The sequence below is a fragment of the Pecten maximus genome, chromosome 8 (assembly GCF_902652985.1).
Source record: "Pecten maximus chromosome 8, xPecMax1.1, whole genome shotgun sequence".
In the NCBI taxonomy this organism is placed as follows: Eukaryota; Metazoa; Mollusca; class Bivalvia; order Pectinida; family Pectinidae; genus Pecten; species Pecten maximus.
The window spans coordinates 18,802,993-18,816,224 of NC_047022.1; the positions used below are offsets into that span (position 1 = coordinate 18,802,993).

At 34.1% G+C, this 13,232-nt stretch overlaps 1 protein-coding gene across 1 annotated transcript; it reads right to left on the bottom strand.

Moving 5' to 3' along the window:
* Positions 1–4,440: 4,440 nt before the first annotated feature.
* LOC117332172 lies at positions 4,441–11,887 on the bottom strand. The gene is made up of 10 exons (XM_033891056.1): positions 11,761–11,887; positions 11,391–11,419; positions 9,850–9,998; positions 9,068–9,308; positions 8,628–8,756; positions 8,020–8,238; positions 6,998–7,106; positions 6,584–6,704; positions 5,623–5,665; positions 4,441–4,619 (listed from the first exon to the last, which is right to left on the bottom strand). The coding sequence occupies exons 1-10, from the start codon at positions 11,885–11,887 to the stop codon at positions 4,557–4,559; spliced, it is 1,230 nt and encodes a 409-aa protein (XP_033746947.1). The 3' UTR covers positions 4,441–4,556.
* Positions 11,888–13,232: the final 1,345 nt, after the last annotated feature.

Genomic DNA, 13,232 nt, shown 5'->3' on the forward strand with positions numbered 1-13,232 from the left:
TATTTATGATCCCTTTCGAAGTTACTAAAAGTTCTAAATTACAGTGGCTCCAATATAGAATAAACCAACATATATTAACCACTAATTCATATTTATTCACAATCGGATTGACTGGTAGTCCAATCTGCTTCTTCTGTAAAACAGAATCAGAAACAATTGTACATCTATTATGGGAATGCAAAGAAGTACAGTCATTTTTTGATAACTTTGAATTTTTGCTAGATACGCTAATGATTCCATTTACTTTCAATAAACAAACTTTCATTTTTGGCATGAGAAACAAGAAAAATATATATTATAAAACAGATAATCTTATATTACTCATTATGAAGCAGTACATCTATAGAACAAGTGTTTACAACAAATTCTCCACCCTTTGTAAACAGACAAATTAAATATGATCTAATGTTGATATGCTCGGTGGTATGGTCGTCTCCACCCCTCCTTTTTTGTGGACGTCACTTGTTAATGTCGTCGAAGAAGCAAAAGACATTTTTCCTTTCAGAGGTATCTGGTCTATTTATTATGTGTCAGACTACATTTCATTTCTATATGTTACGAATTACAGTTCCATTTACATATTTTCTTTCTGTTTTAAGTTGTAGTATGCTAAGATTTGCAGATATCGAATGCATTCCAGAATGTCTTAACGGGGGCCATTGCCGAGCTCGAACTTGTCACTGTGCTGCAGAAGAATTTTGCCTGACAGGAAATACTTTTATCACATTTTTATTCCAGATAGTTCGCCAGTATACAAATGATGTGCAATGGTTTTAATGACATGCTATTTTGTTTTAACTGGATAGGGCTTGTTCATGCAAGTACTAGCTAGAACAACATTTCCATCATGTTGATGAGTCCCACAAATAAGAGAAATAGTGCGTACTTAACATTTGAGTGAGTCCCAAGGGAAAAATACATGAATCCAGAACTCTAATGTCCTAATCTCAAAAATCACTTTACAGTCAGAGGTTAAAGTTTGATGGTGAGATCATAGACGAAATTTAATTTACTTAGGACCAAATGTCCCCGCAAATGGTACTTGGAGGACGATAGTTGCTCAGGGATTGCACGTTGAAGCACTTGAGAAATTACGGACAGCGGATTCGTTATCGGATCTCTAATCATATATCAAAAGGAAACATATCAATCGAACACATATGTAACTGATTCCTCAAACCGCTGTTGGCAACGGATTCGTTATTAGAATCTCCGATCATATTTAATAAGAAAAATATCAATTGAACGTAAGAAACTGAATCCCCAATCCGCTGCTGCAGCGGATTCGTTGTTTGAATCTTACATGAAAATCTCAATGATAAGAATTATCAATTAAACTTAAAAAACTGAATCCCCAACCCGCTGTTGGCAGCGGATTTTATAAGAAAAACTACCAATTGAACGTAAGAAACTGAATCCCCAACCCGCTGCTCCAGTGGATTCGTTATTTAAATCCCAAGGTCAAAATGTCAATAAAAAGAAATATCAATTAAACACAAAGGACTAAATCCCAAATCCGCTGCTGGCAGTTGATACGGTACACGATGAAAGAGAAAGTATATACATAATCTAGATTCAAAAAGAAATCTTGTTAGAATACGTTACCTTTCCTCTATACGGCAGACCAATCAAAAGATTTGCCGTTTAGAATATTAGCTGATTACCATTATCAAAATAACTTTGAAACCAAGGTAACAATTTTTCACTAAAGTCAAATCTAGATAATTTTCTTAATAATTTACAGTATCATAACATGTCAAAAGTCTTATACTGAAAAAGACCATCCTAATTTGTTTACCATAAGGAAGAGCTTGATTGATTTACTGTGTAATTTCCAAAACTAAAATCTGATTGGTTCGAATATGAAAAGACACGCCCAAGGAGATAGCTGTGCAGGTAATTAAAGCTGAGTATAAGCTTTTGGCTTGTTTTCCAATCCTATATGTATATATGATTTGTATTGTGATGTGTGCATTTGAATGTTGATAAAAATATTGTTTAAACTAATTAAAGCTGCCGTTGCAGGTATGTGGATCACAATCTATCACCTTGGGACGATTCTTAATAAAAACACTACGAGATTGTGCAAGTCCATAAATTTATTAAAGAGAAATATATTAAATCATTATATACAAATAACACACGTAGCCTTCATTTTAGTCAATCTACTCTCAAAGTCGTTAGTATAGTTGGAGATCAGCTGCCGATAGCTTTACAACATTATAAAGAAATATATCGGCTGCGGTGACTGGTCAAATGCACCACCTCAGTACCTTCGAATGTTGATATACATGTAGACTTTTATACTCAGATATGGACATTTATAATGTAGTCCCCTTATTCATATAATTCCTTAAAATAAAAATAAGATAAATTGAATATCACAAAATCCTCAGTCATTTTGACCAGCCTAATAACATTGGACGAGCTATAAAAGAGCTCAAGCTAGCTGAGGAGCAAATCTGAATAAGGCGGTAAAACTCATGCTCACGTGATCATATCTGACCAATCGATGCTTGCCGCTATTCATCGGACAATAAAGTTGTCGTCATAATAAAATACTACAATAATTGCCCGACGGTTAAATCCTTTCGGCGAATAAATCAACTTCACAAATAATTAGTTTACAGTATTTTATTACCGTTGACTCCACCCGCTCCATCGTTCAAATGATGAAAATTTATGTCACGAAATTTTTAGTTTTTTTGCTACTTGAGAAACGATTTTAATTGCTTAAATGGAATATAAGAGCAAATTGTTACTCTAAATACAGTAAGCCTCATATTGAAAATACTCATATAGGATTTTATATATATTTTTTTTTCTTCAAAAGGACATTTGTATACTCTATATTCTCGAATATAGGAAGTACATATTATATTTGTTACTCAAGGAAATAGCTACAAACCCGAGAAATACATTTTTTGGAACTTGGTTCGTGTGAAACAGCAGCTGACTTGGCTGAATTTCCCTGTGTGAGTAATACATATTTATGCTAATTCCCCCTTGAAATGCTCCCAAATAATTAAGTTAACTATAGAATGTTTATCATGATTCGTTTTTGATTATACAGCCGATAGCATCACTCTGTTCATTAACAAAGATGGTGACCGCCCGCAGAACCATTTCTATTGCATACAATTGCATAGCTTTTCCATCGTAGTCCAAAGATGAAATTCGCAAGTAACAAAAAGTTTACAAATATTTATGGCAGATTATAAAGCATTTTTCATTTGATGTACATTTGAAAAACATCTTACATTCATAGACTTTCCCTCTGGTTACCAAAGACCGAATTCCATATTGCTATCTCCGCCTCATCTATGATGAACCAAGTTCATATAGAGGATATTGAATGGTTTCCCGTTTAATATAACATATATTTTACGAGTTTGGCAGAATATCGATATTTTCACGAGTGCGAAGCACGAGTGAAAAATATCGAAATATTCTGTCATTCTCTATATATTTAACTGGCAAAAATGCAATAGAATTAAATATAACTCTAATATATACCCAGATGATGAAACACTATTCTCTGGATATATCAAGCAGTTCCAATGTACAATATCAATATCTTGCAAACTTAGACATAGTTACAGATGTTTAACCCTGTTAAAATACCTACATCTTATAAGTAGTTTTGATGCAGACAAGTGAAGTAAGGGACTAAGTTGTACATTCCTTTTACTACGATTCTGCGTCTTACCATGCATATGCTTGTTGGTGTTTTACTATCCAATAAGACCTCCAGATCTTTCTGGTCGTCGTTCGTCTCCTTTTATTACCATTTGGAATTTTCTAGATGACAATCACATAAAATTCTAATAAATTGATCAAACTACATTGTAGTTTAATCAAATATAGAAGAAATAGAACGAATCATTTAGTACTGTATTGCCTGTATATTTCATCAGCCAATAATGCAATACTCAAGAAATAAATTTCAAGGTTTTCTCGGGGTTTCTTTGCTGTTTTTCTATTAGAAAGAGGTCCATCTCAGAACTAAACAGTACATGGTAGAATAGAAATAATCAACTTTGAATCGTGTATTGTTGCAGGATATACAACTCGGACTCGGATATTTTGCAATTTTAATTAATAACTCAGGCCTGCGGCCTTCGTTATTAATTTAATTGCAAAATTTCCTCGTCCTCGTTGTATATCCTGCAACAATACACGAATCATCGTTAATTATTTCTTAAATAAACCAGTGCATTGTCCACCAGACGGGTGAAGCTACTTGTCCACCGGCACCCCGGTAGGGCTGAACGGTGACTGTCTTTTTGGTTATTCTTATTACAAAATATTTTATTACTTTAATAATTTAAGACATTGGGTTTTCCTGACATTTACGACATTTTTTTAAAATTGCCGATAAAAAAAAAAAAAAAAAAAAAAGAAAAAAAATATTGTATAAAAACAAAGTCTTAAGTCACATCCAGGTCTCGCGTATTTCCTGGAAAACAATGCAAGTCTTTGTCTCCTGTGACCTATGTTTCTTCTTTTCGATTTGCGTCAGTCTCTGTTGTGAAAATCCAAGTTTGCAACCGACGTTACGCCAATGCTGCGTAGGGATTTTTTTCTGTACTCGCCGACAGGGATTCTCTTCTCATGTTCTAAAATGACATCATTGTATTATCAAAAATGATTCAAATTTCATATTGTTTGAGAAATAAAATACTTATTTTACAGCTTGGCAAAATATATCATGTTCATAACGGAATCTAAAAACCAAAAGCCGCAAAATAGATTAAGAATAATAAAAATGATTTGTAAATGATCTGTATTTTCGTAACAAAATTACTGCTATATACATTGTATATATATTTGTTTATAAACGTATGTCGTAAAAAAATGGAGAATTCCGTCAACACTTTTTACTAAAGGGACCCCGAAAGACTAGTCTACATCTTCTGCTCTGCTGCATCCATAATGTTCCAATAATAATAATAGTTTTTTTTCTATTCATTTTTTCGGGGTTTTTTTCGGGAACTTATTTTGAAACGTTGGCCGTGTTTTCATTTAGTGACCTGATCATTATTCGACAAAACCGTTTTTATATCATATGTGTGTCATGATATGTTTCTATACCGTATAGCGCTGTATGTTTGAAAGTATGTATATCTTTACATATTAGCATATGATCAACTTCGCAAGCTAAGGGTGTTCAATACGATACTCTCCTTTTGAGGACACCCTTGGCTTGCGAAGTTGGCATATGATATGCTCAACATTTGCTAACTATTATGTGTATGCAGTTACATTAATGGAGGATACTGCAAAAGAATGTCTTATAATTTCCGATTGTTTTTTTTCTCGATAAGACACCTTCTTTTACCTACGCTGTCATGATATACTCTAATTCGATTAACGTTTTTTTTCATTTGATATTTGTAGGTTGATATGTAAGTTGAGCGAAGGTGAGTTTCAAATTCAAACGTTTTATGTCTTTTATAGTTATGAATTGATATCGACATTTGTTCCGACATAATTTAATTTACTTTTATAACAAAATGTCTTATTTCGTATATCTGTTGATGTTTTAGTGACGTTGAAATAGAAATATATCCTTTCTTCATCCATTGATAATTGTACATTTATAATCACTGATGTACTTACGAAGACGTAGTTGGACTTACAGGCAGTGATGGATGTCTTTACACTGTAATAGAAATCAAAAATAATATTGAAAACTAAAACTGTCATTTTTAGGATAGCCGACACTATCAGGTTTTTCTTTCGGGGAAATGGTACTTCTTTCGACGATCATTTTGTCAATGTAAATGATTATACTTCAGATATGTTTTACATAACTGTGAGATATAATGCATAATTTAAGTGTTCGATATATTGATTATGATATATATTCATATTTGTTGCTGGTTTGTTGGATATATCGCCCCGTAAAGAACAAGCGTGAGTTCGGGGGAGGTCTCCTAACTAGATGCCGCGACGCCATTACATTATATAGCTAAGATGCGGGGACATGTCAATTATTAATTATTAATCCATAGTATACTATTGTGATATGTTAATTATAGTATAAAGCATACGTGTGAGATGTTAAAGTATCAGTACACGTGTTTGATTTGTTAATTATAGTACTAAGTACACGTGTGTGATATATTTAGTATAATATAAGTTATACCAGTGCGGTAGATCACGATAGCATAATATCTACAGTTAACACGTTCGATATCATTTGAAACGGTTGTTATTTTTAAAATTATTTGCAAAACTCTAGATTGAATTGAACCAGCTACAGCCAACGATGCTATGCTTTTCTCATTCTTTTCTCGATATCCAACATTTATTTTTATTTTATTGATACTTTTTTCATAATTTTTATTCACTCTGTTATTGATTTTACCGTGATGTTGTGACAATAGGAATTTTACAATATAACATATGGCTGTTTGTGTGATAAATGAGCTGTTTAAGCTAAGAAATGTCATTGAAACGGTGCGTGATGATAGTCTGTCTGTAGCCTATGTGTTCCCAATACATTTTGTTTGAATTCTAATAATATAACTTTTTTGTAAAAGTTCTTTTGTCTTAGTGATGTTGCCACATATCTCACCCTTTCCGAAGACAATTTATCTGAATGCTCAAGTCACTTAGATAGGTCTGTGCCCCTGGATTTCCTGCCTTCCATTCCAGATCTCCTTCCTTTGTTAGAAGCTGAATTTCCGGGACATCGCCTGTCGACATAATTTATTCATGATTGTGATAAGACGATACATATACGTTTCTTTCCTGATTACGTACTCAAATAAAACTACTATAACACAACATTCTCTGCTGTTGCGTGCATTTTTTTTTCAGTTTTGAATTAAAAGAGTGAGAATTAACATAATTGGTCTATCGGTGTATTGAAAATTGGGGTTTGCTGTCTTAACATTTATCAAATACTGGTTAAATCAGTGTTTGTAACTGATTTAGAGGTACCACATGTAAAACACATAATGCCAGAGAGTATTGTCTGGAGACTAACCAGTTTGGGATTGGTAGTGCCTTTTTCTCTTGAACTGAACTGTGATTGGTCCTGACACGTCGCGAGTAGCCAAGACATGTACCATGGGAAATGTCTTTCCAGGCTCCAGCTAAAAACACAATATAGACACATTCAACGACCAATGTAGTGTTAACCTTATGGGTAATCGTATTTAGCCCTTTTTGCACACAAAGCTTTCCCCTGAATTAAAACTGCGCTAGTCGCAGTATCTGTATTTTTTTTTCTATAATTCATGATTGTGCTTATGTGTTTAGATTCAGTTACGATTTTAGTGCGCCAAATTATGTTTTTGATATTTTAGCATTACTTAATTGTGTTCAAAGTCAAATGGTATTCTTAAACCAAACACTAAGAGAAATAGAACTGTTAGATTTTGCATCTCATATGAGTTTTCACTGTGATGTATGGAACAAAATCTAAGAATCTTTCGCTTAAAGTCTCAGGAACATGAACAATGACAGACATCGTAAATCCCGCTCATTATGGCAATGATTTGATATGCTTTATTTTGTGGTCAGAATATGATGTCGATGTTGAAGAAAACGTAAATCTAAGACTTGAAGTCATTTAGGTTCTATATGGACTGACGCTATTGTGACGACAATCCCAAATATTGCAAACGTCATCTTATCAATAAACATATTATAACGTCACAGTGTGATGTAGTATTATTCCATAAAAAAATCTTATCAATCTAAATGTGGATTATGTTGATAATAATGTAACTGGTCTTCATAGGCTAATAATATATTATACAAATTATGAATGATTTATAACATGATCTTGATAACAGAAACATATACTGTAAATATATATTTTCTTATTTTGGAGTTATGATGTTGTAGCTTACACTTTACACATACATTTTTTAATCAATTATTCCAGTTTTTCTTTGTGGTATTCTTTCAAACTTTAGTAAAGCGCGAAAATGCGAGAGCGCGAAAATTAGAGCGTTTATAGTGACAGATATCGTGACCATGGTAAACTACAATACACATTACCAATATCGTGATTTTCGTATCTATCGTGACACAGTCCTCTGGAAACATAAATACTATTTTCTTGCACAGTCCAGGAAGGTAGAAGACATCTCCCTTTTTAGTGAGGACGTATTCTATGGCATTCTCCTGTTGGATGGCAGGTGGAATGCCAGGCCAACGGTCAGATGTTACAGCCAAAACGTACTGTGGGCAACACGAGATGGTAGCGGACAAATATACCTGTAAAATAATATGAGCAGCTCAACAGTTTACCTACAAATAAAATATAATAAAAAATATAAAAAAAATTTGAAGGTTGAAGAAAATGAAAGTATTAGTTTTGTATCACTAAAGAAAACTTGCAAACAGCCAATAGCTATATACAATTTATATATATATACCATTAATGATATAGTGTATGTAATCATCTCAAGGAGACTGGTAATTGCTTTTAATGTTAAAACAATAAGGTAATGCATTGATATCAATATGGTTGTATCAATTATTAACGTGCATTTACGTTATCTGTAAAATTTGTTTAAAATCTTAGATTTAAAATAACGTACTTGCATTGCATCAGTAAACAAAATAATGAATGAATACTGCTTTCAGTAGTTGATGGTAGTTACCTCCCCTTCTTTTTTAATGGCATGACTGGCTGTATATTGGCACCAGTCACCAGGGTTACCACTGCGAGTGATGAGGAACGTAGGTCGACAGGACAACAGGGTGATCGGTACTTTGATCATCACATTGCACTTCAAAATAAATTGATTGTTATATCATCTAACTATGCAGTGTAACAGCTTTAAGTTATTCTCAGTAAAATCAGGCATTTTTGTCCAAATCTTCTATTCAGAAAATTTTGGCGAAGCTACAGATATACATTTTGTTACTTTTTAGCGATGAGTTATCGACACTAACATGATTGATGTTATATCATTTTATATGTTCCGACTTAAGAGTCAGAGTTAAAATAATCAGCATCTCGTGGTTTAGATGTCTGAAACTGATACAAAATTATCTATTAACATTTTTGTTTATTTCCATGATGTTAGTGTGCACCTACCAACCAGTGTCTGCCAATCGTGACCTCAGTGTCATGTGTATATGTACGTCCATGTCCTCTGTTAGACAGGTTGATTCTAAACAGCATGCTGAGAGGCTTGGTGGCGTTTCCGTACGGCATAAGTCCATGTCGGCTGGCATCCGATATTGTTTGCCGATCCACGTCCATTTCACAGTTTACCATGCCACGAAGGAACTCAACGATCAACGTGTCATCTTCCTTTGGCCAGTCAACAGAATATCTGAAAACAACTTTGTTAGATACTGTGACGTTTTCCGGATTTAACCTAGACTTATACGATGGGTGTCGTCAATTAAGCAAAAGACGGGACACCTGGTCGTCTCATAGTACTATTTTAAAGAGTTTCTAAGTAGGCTATGTTTCTTCTTTATAATTCGTGTTGTCGATTGTTAGTTAGAATGACAGTTTCGCTGTAATGTAACTTTTCTCGGATTTTTAAAAACATGGAAGAATATTAACGCCAATCAACGACAGACAAAATAGGTGCTAATTTGTTGTATAATTTATTGTATATTGAGACAATCGACCATATGATATCGTCAGGTTTCTAGATAAACCAACTGCAGCAAAAATAGGTGCTAAAATTCCTGTAACCCATTCTCGTACTGCAATTTTTATGACCCTCTGATTAGGCTGATAGAGGACAGATTACTGGACTACAAAAACAACTGATACTGAAGTCTTTGTTACTCATTGTCGTTTTTTATCAACACTCTCATAAGGACGACTGTACTAAATTTAAGTGTTACCATGGCAAGTACCTGTATTGTGTTCCGTTAGGTGTCGCCCTGCGTCTACATCTACGTTTAAGATGTAGCAGGACCAGATGTAGGGCTGCTCTTTCTAATTCGATGTCTTCTCCAAACCGTCCCATAACTTTTGATAGGAATCTGCAGAAGCTTAATTCTCCCTTAATGAATATTGAAATAAAACATGTATACTTGTAATATATCGAATCACTTGAACAAAAAAAAAAACAAAAGCAAAAACAAAAACAAAACACTCAAAGCGAGCGAGACTTTAACAACACTTATGTAGCGGGACTGGACTGGGTCGATCATCGGTGACCAGGTAGCTCAAATGGTAGAGCATCCGGCTAGTGTTCGGAGGTCCCGGGTTCGAACCCCGGTCTGGCCGCTACATTTTCTCCTCTCCTGTTACAAAATTGGCGCCCAACTAAAATACCCACGGTGGTGGTATAAGGGTCTCGTGTGTCTTCGAGGGCGAAGACTTGGAAAAAAGGAGGGAGGTGTGTAGCGGGACTGGACTGGGTCGATCATCGGTGACCAGGTAGCTCAAATGGTAGAGCATCCGGCTAGTGTTCGGAGGTCCCGGGTTCGAACCCCGGTCTGGCCGCTACATTTTCTCCTCTCCTGTTACACTTATGGAAGCAGTGTTACGACGCAATACGGTACAAACGCAAAGTAAACAAAAATTAAACCTAAATGTTTTATGTTGTATCCTGAAATGGACATGATTTCGTGAACATAGCGATATTTCTATAACACATTATGTAAATAAAGCAATTACAAATTAATTAATGACATGACCAACTCATATTTTTAGAATATCTGTGTCTTACAAGTAATGTTGCAATTTTAGAAAGAAGCCTGGATATGACATTCATTCTTAATGATAATGTTATGATACCTCTAGATACGAGATGAACATATTTTGGTAAAATCGGAGAGAAAAACAAATCGCAATTTTAGAGAAACTGTGTTCATAATGATGGTGTTAAAATACACAAAGCGACAATTTTCTACAGTTTTTCCTATTGTCTCACGCTCTATAGTACATAAAATACAAGAACTCCAAGTGGTTTAATCTGTGAGCGAATACATACCAGAATTGGTCAGTATTTAATTTATAATCCAGTAACGGCGGACAAAGATGTCCATTTTGTAAAAATCAGGAAACTTAAATAATGTTTTAATTTCACAACACACATACATGCAAATGTTGAAAGGAATTATACAAAATTAAATAAAATGTGTAAAATTTCATAACCTAAAATAAAAAGTCATTATCCAGAGGGGAACAAAGTCATGGGATAACCCTTGTTTTAATCTTGCTATCGATATTGTTGGTTGAGTTCACCAGGGTCGCAAATATAGGTTTGAAGAAGAAAAACAAATCCGACTACTTCTATAGTGTTATAATGTGCCGCATCATATTTTTTTTAATATTTTTTGAAGCAAAAGTAAAAACTAATGATAATTGATTACGGACAGCGGACGACAACAGACAAAATTATATCACAAACATCTAAATGGATGCTAAATTTATAAAATTGCGTTACCTTTTGTAGATCAATTCCACTTTCATGTCCTGAAATGAGGATAACAAGTTGTTTTGAAATTGCTATTTTAGATCACAACAAATAGGATATTTTAAACTTTCGTCTAAGTTTTCATTAAAGACAGCACTATTCATATCTGAATTTTTTATTTAATAAGAAACTTTCATAACGAGGCATACCGTATATCGTGTTTTTTAGCGGATGCCAAATTTCGCGTTTTCTATACAAATTACATGTATCATGTTATATTTTTAGCGTATTTCATTTTTAGCGTTTTAGGTATTTCCTGGGGTTTTGTTTGTTTGCTGTTCCACGAAAACGTTTTGCCACCACATCGATAAAATGTGTTTTAATATTAATTAGAACAAACCTTTCTTTGTTTGTTTGTTTGGTCTTCTAGCTCCACATACTGTAAAAAGGTTGTCCAGTCTATTCCAGAAGTGACCACTGAGATGCCAGTCGAAAGTTGTCAACCCGTCTTTGATAAGCTGCTTCATGTTTGTAAATTCATTATCCAGTGAACTAATGAAAAAGTTGACAAAGACAATGGTGGCGACTGACGCGTATACCGCAAATGCAATTAATATACCTATAACTGATACCTGAATGTCATTACGAAATTTTATCATTCCGATTGTCATTCGAAACAGAGTCAGGATCGCGGTTGGTATGCTTCTGAAGCCACTCTCCGTATGACCATACATCAGGTTGATCAGACACGCGAAACCCACTATCAGAACTGAAAGAGTTATTGTAAAATACAAAAGCTCAGAGCGAAATGTCAAGATTGTTTTGTACACCAGGAAGATGTGGTAGTTGAATGACAAGTGTTTGAGTAGATCGAGGATGGTGATAAACATGGCCATGCCCAGTGATATAGAGTAATATTCATCCCATTTGAAGACCGATCCAAAGGACGTGTAAAATCCTGTCAATAACAAATGATGAAAATGATTTTAAAATCCATATGTATGTATGTATGTATGTATGTATGTATGTATGTATGTTTTCATACTTACACAATAAATTGCCCTATGTCATGACAGGATTTTTTTTTTCATATTTCAGTATATAATCTAAAATTAGACGAGACAACAACTATTACTAGTATGGCTAGGAAAGAAAACGCCTTAACAATCGAATTCTCAGTTTAATCCGAGAAATAGTTAACACGACCCTAATTGTCTTGTCAGTCACATGAGTTCTGATATGTTTACTTATAGATGGCGATTTGCTTTAAAACTAAATTCTATACATTTCACACCTGTGACCTGACCTTGAAAGCAGATTAATGTTTATTCACTTAAATTAGAACACAGAAAGGTCAGAAAGGATCACGTCGTGGGGATATATACATGTATCACCAATAAGCATTAACAAGTCATCTGCCAATATCGTTGCGCAAGAAAAATATACATTTACTATTTGCATGTTCCATGATCGACTTTTGTTTCTTTTCACCTCCATTTTTAACTGGGCTTACAGACATGTAAATACCATAATGCTCATTTGTTGGCTTAAATTCGTTTTCTCTAAATCATAAAATCTACAACCAGGGTTATCAATAGAGATCAAATTTCATTTTGATATTTAATCCAAATGACCTTGACTTTTGCCCCAGTGACAATGCCTTTTGATCAGTTGTCTCCTCGCTTAATCATGAACAACTTTGCTTGATAATATCATAAAATATTCATGTCAAAGTTACGAAATTGGACAACTCATTAGTTGATGAACTTTGCTCCACAATGTCATAGCAAAATACTGATAATTTAATAGATATACCACTTTACCTTGACCTTTGGTCAGTTGAATATCTGTATCATTCTGCCGAACTTAACT

What these genes read in the sequence shown, in the direction of transcription:
- LOC117332172 (XM_033891056.1), bottom strand. Translation starts at nt 11,887, where the DNA reads ATGAAGCAGCTTATCAAAGACGGGTTGACAACTTTCGACTGGCATCTC. An exon ending in GTGGAATTGATCTACAAAAG is followed by an intron (nt 9,999 to 11,390) that starts GTAACGCAATTT and finishes ATATTCATTAAG; the next exon opens with GGAGAATTAAGCTTCTGCAG. An exon ending in GCACTACCAATCCCAAACTG is followed by an intron (nt 6,705 to 6,997) that starts GTTAGTCTCCAG and finishes TTATGTCGACAG; the next exon opens with GCGATGTCCCGGAAATTCAG.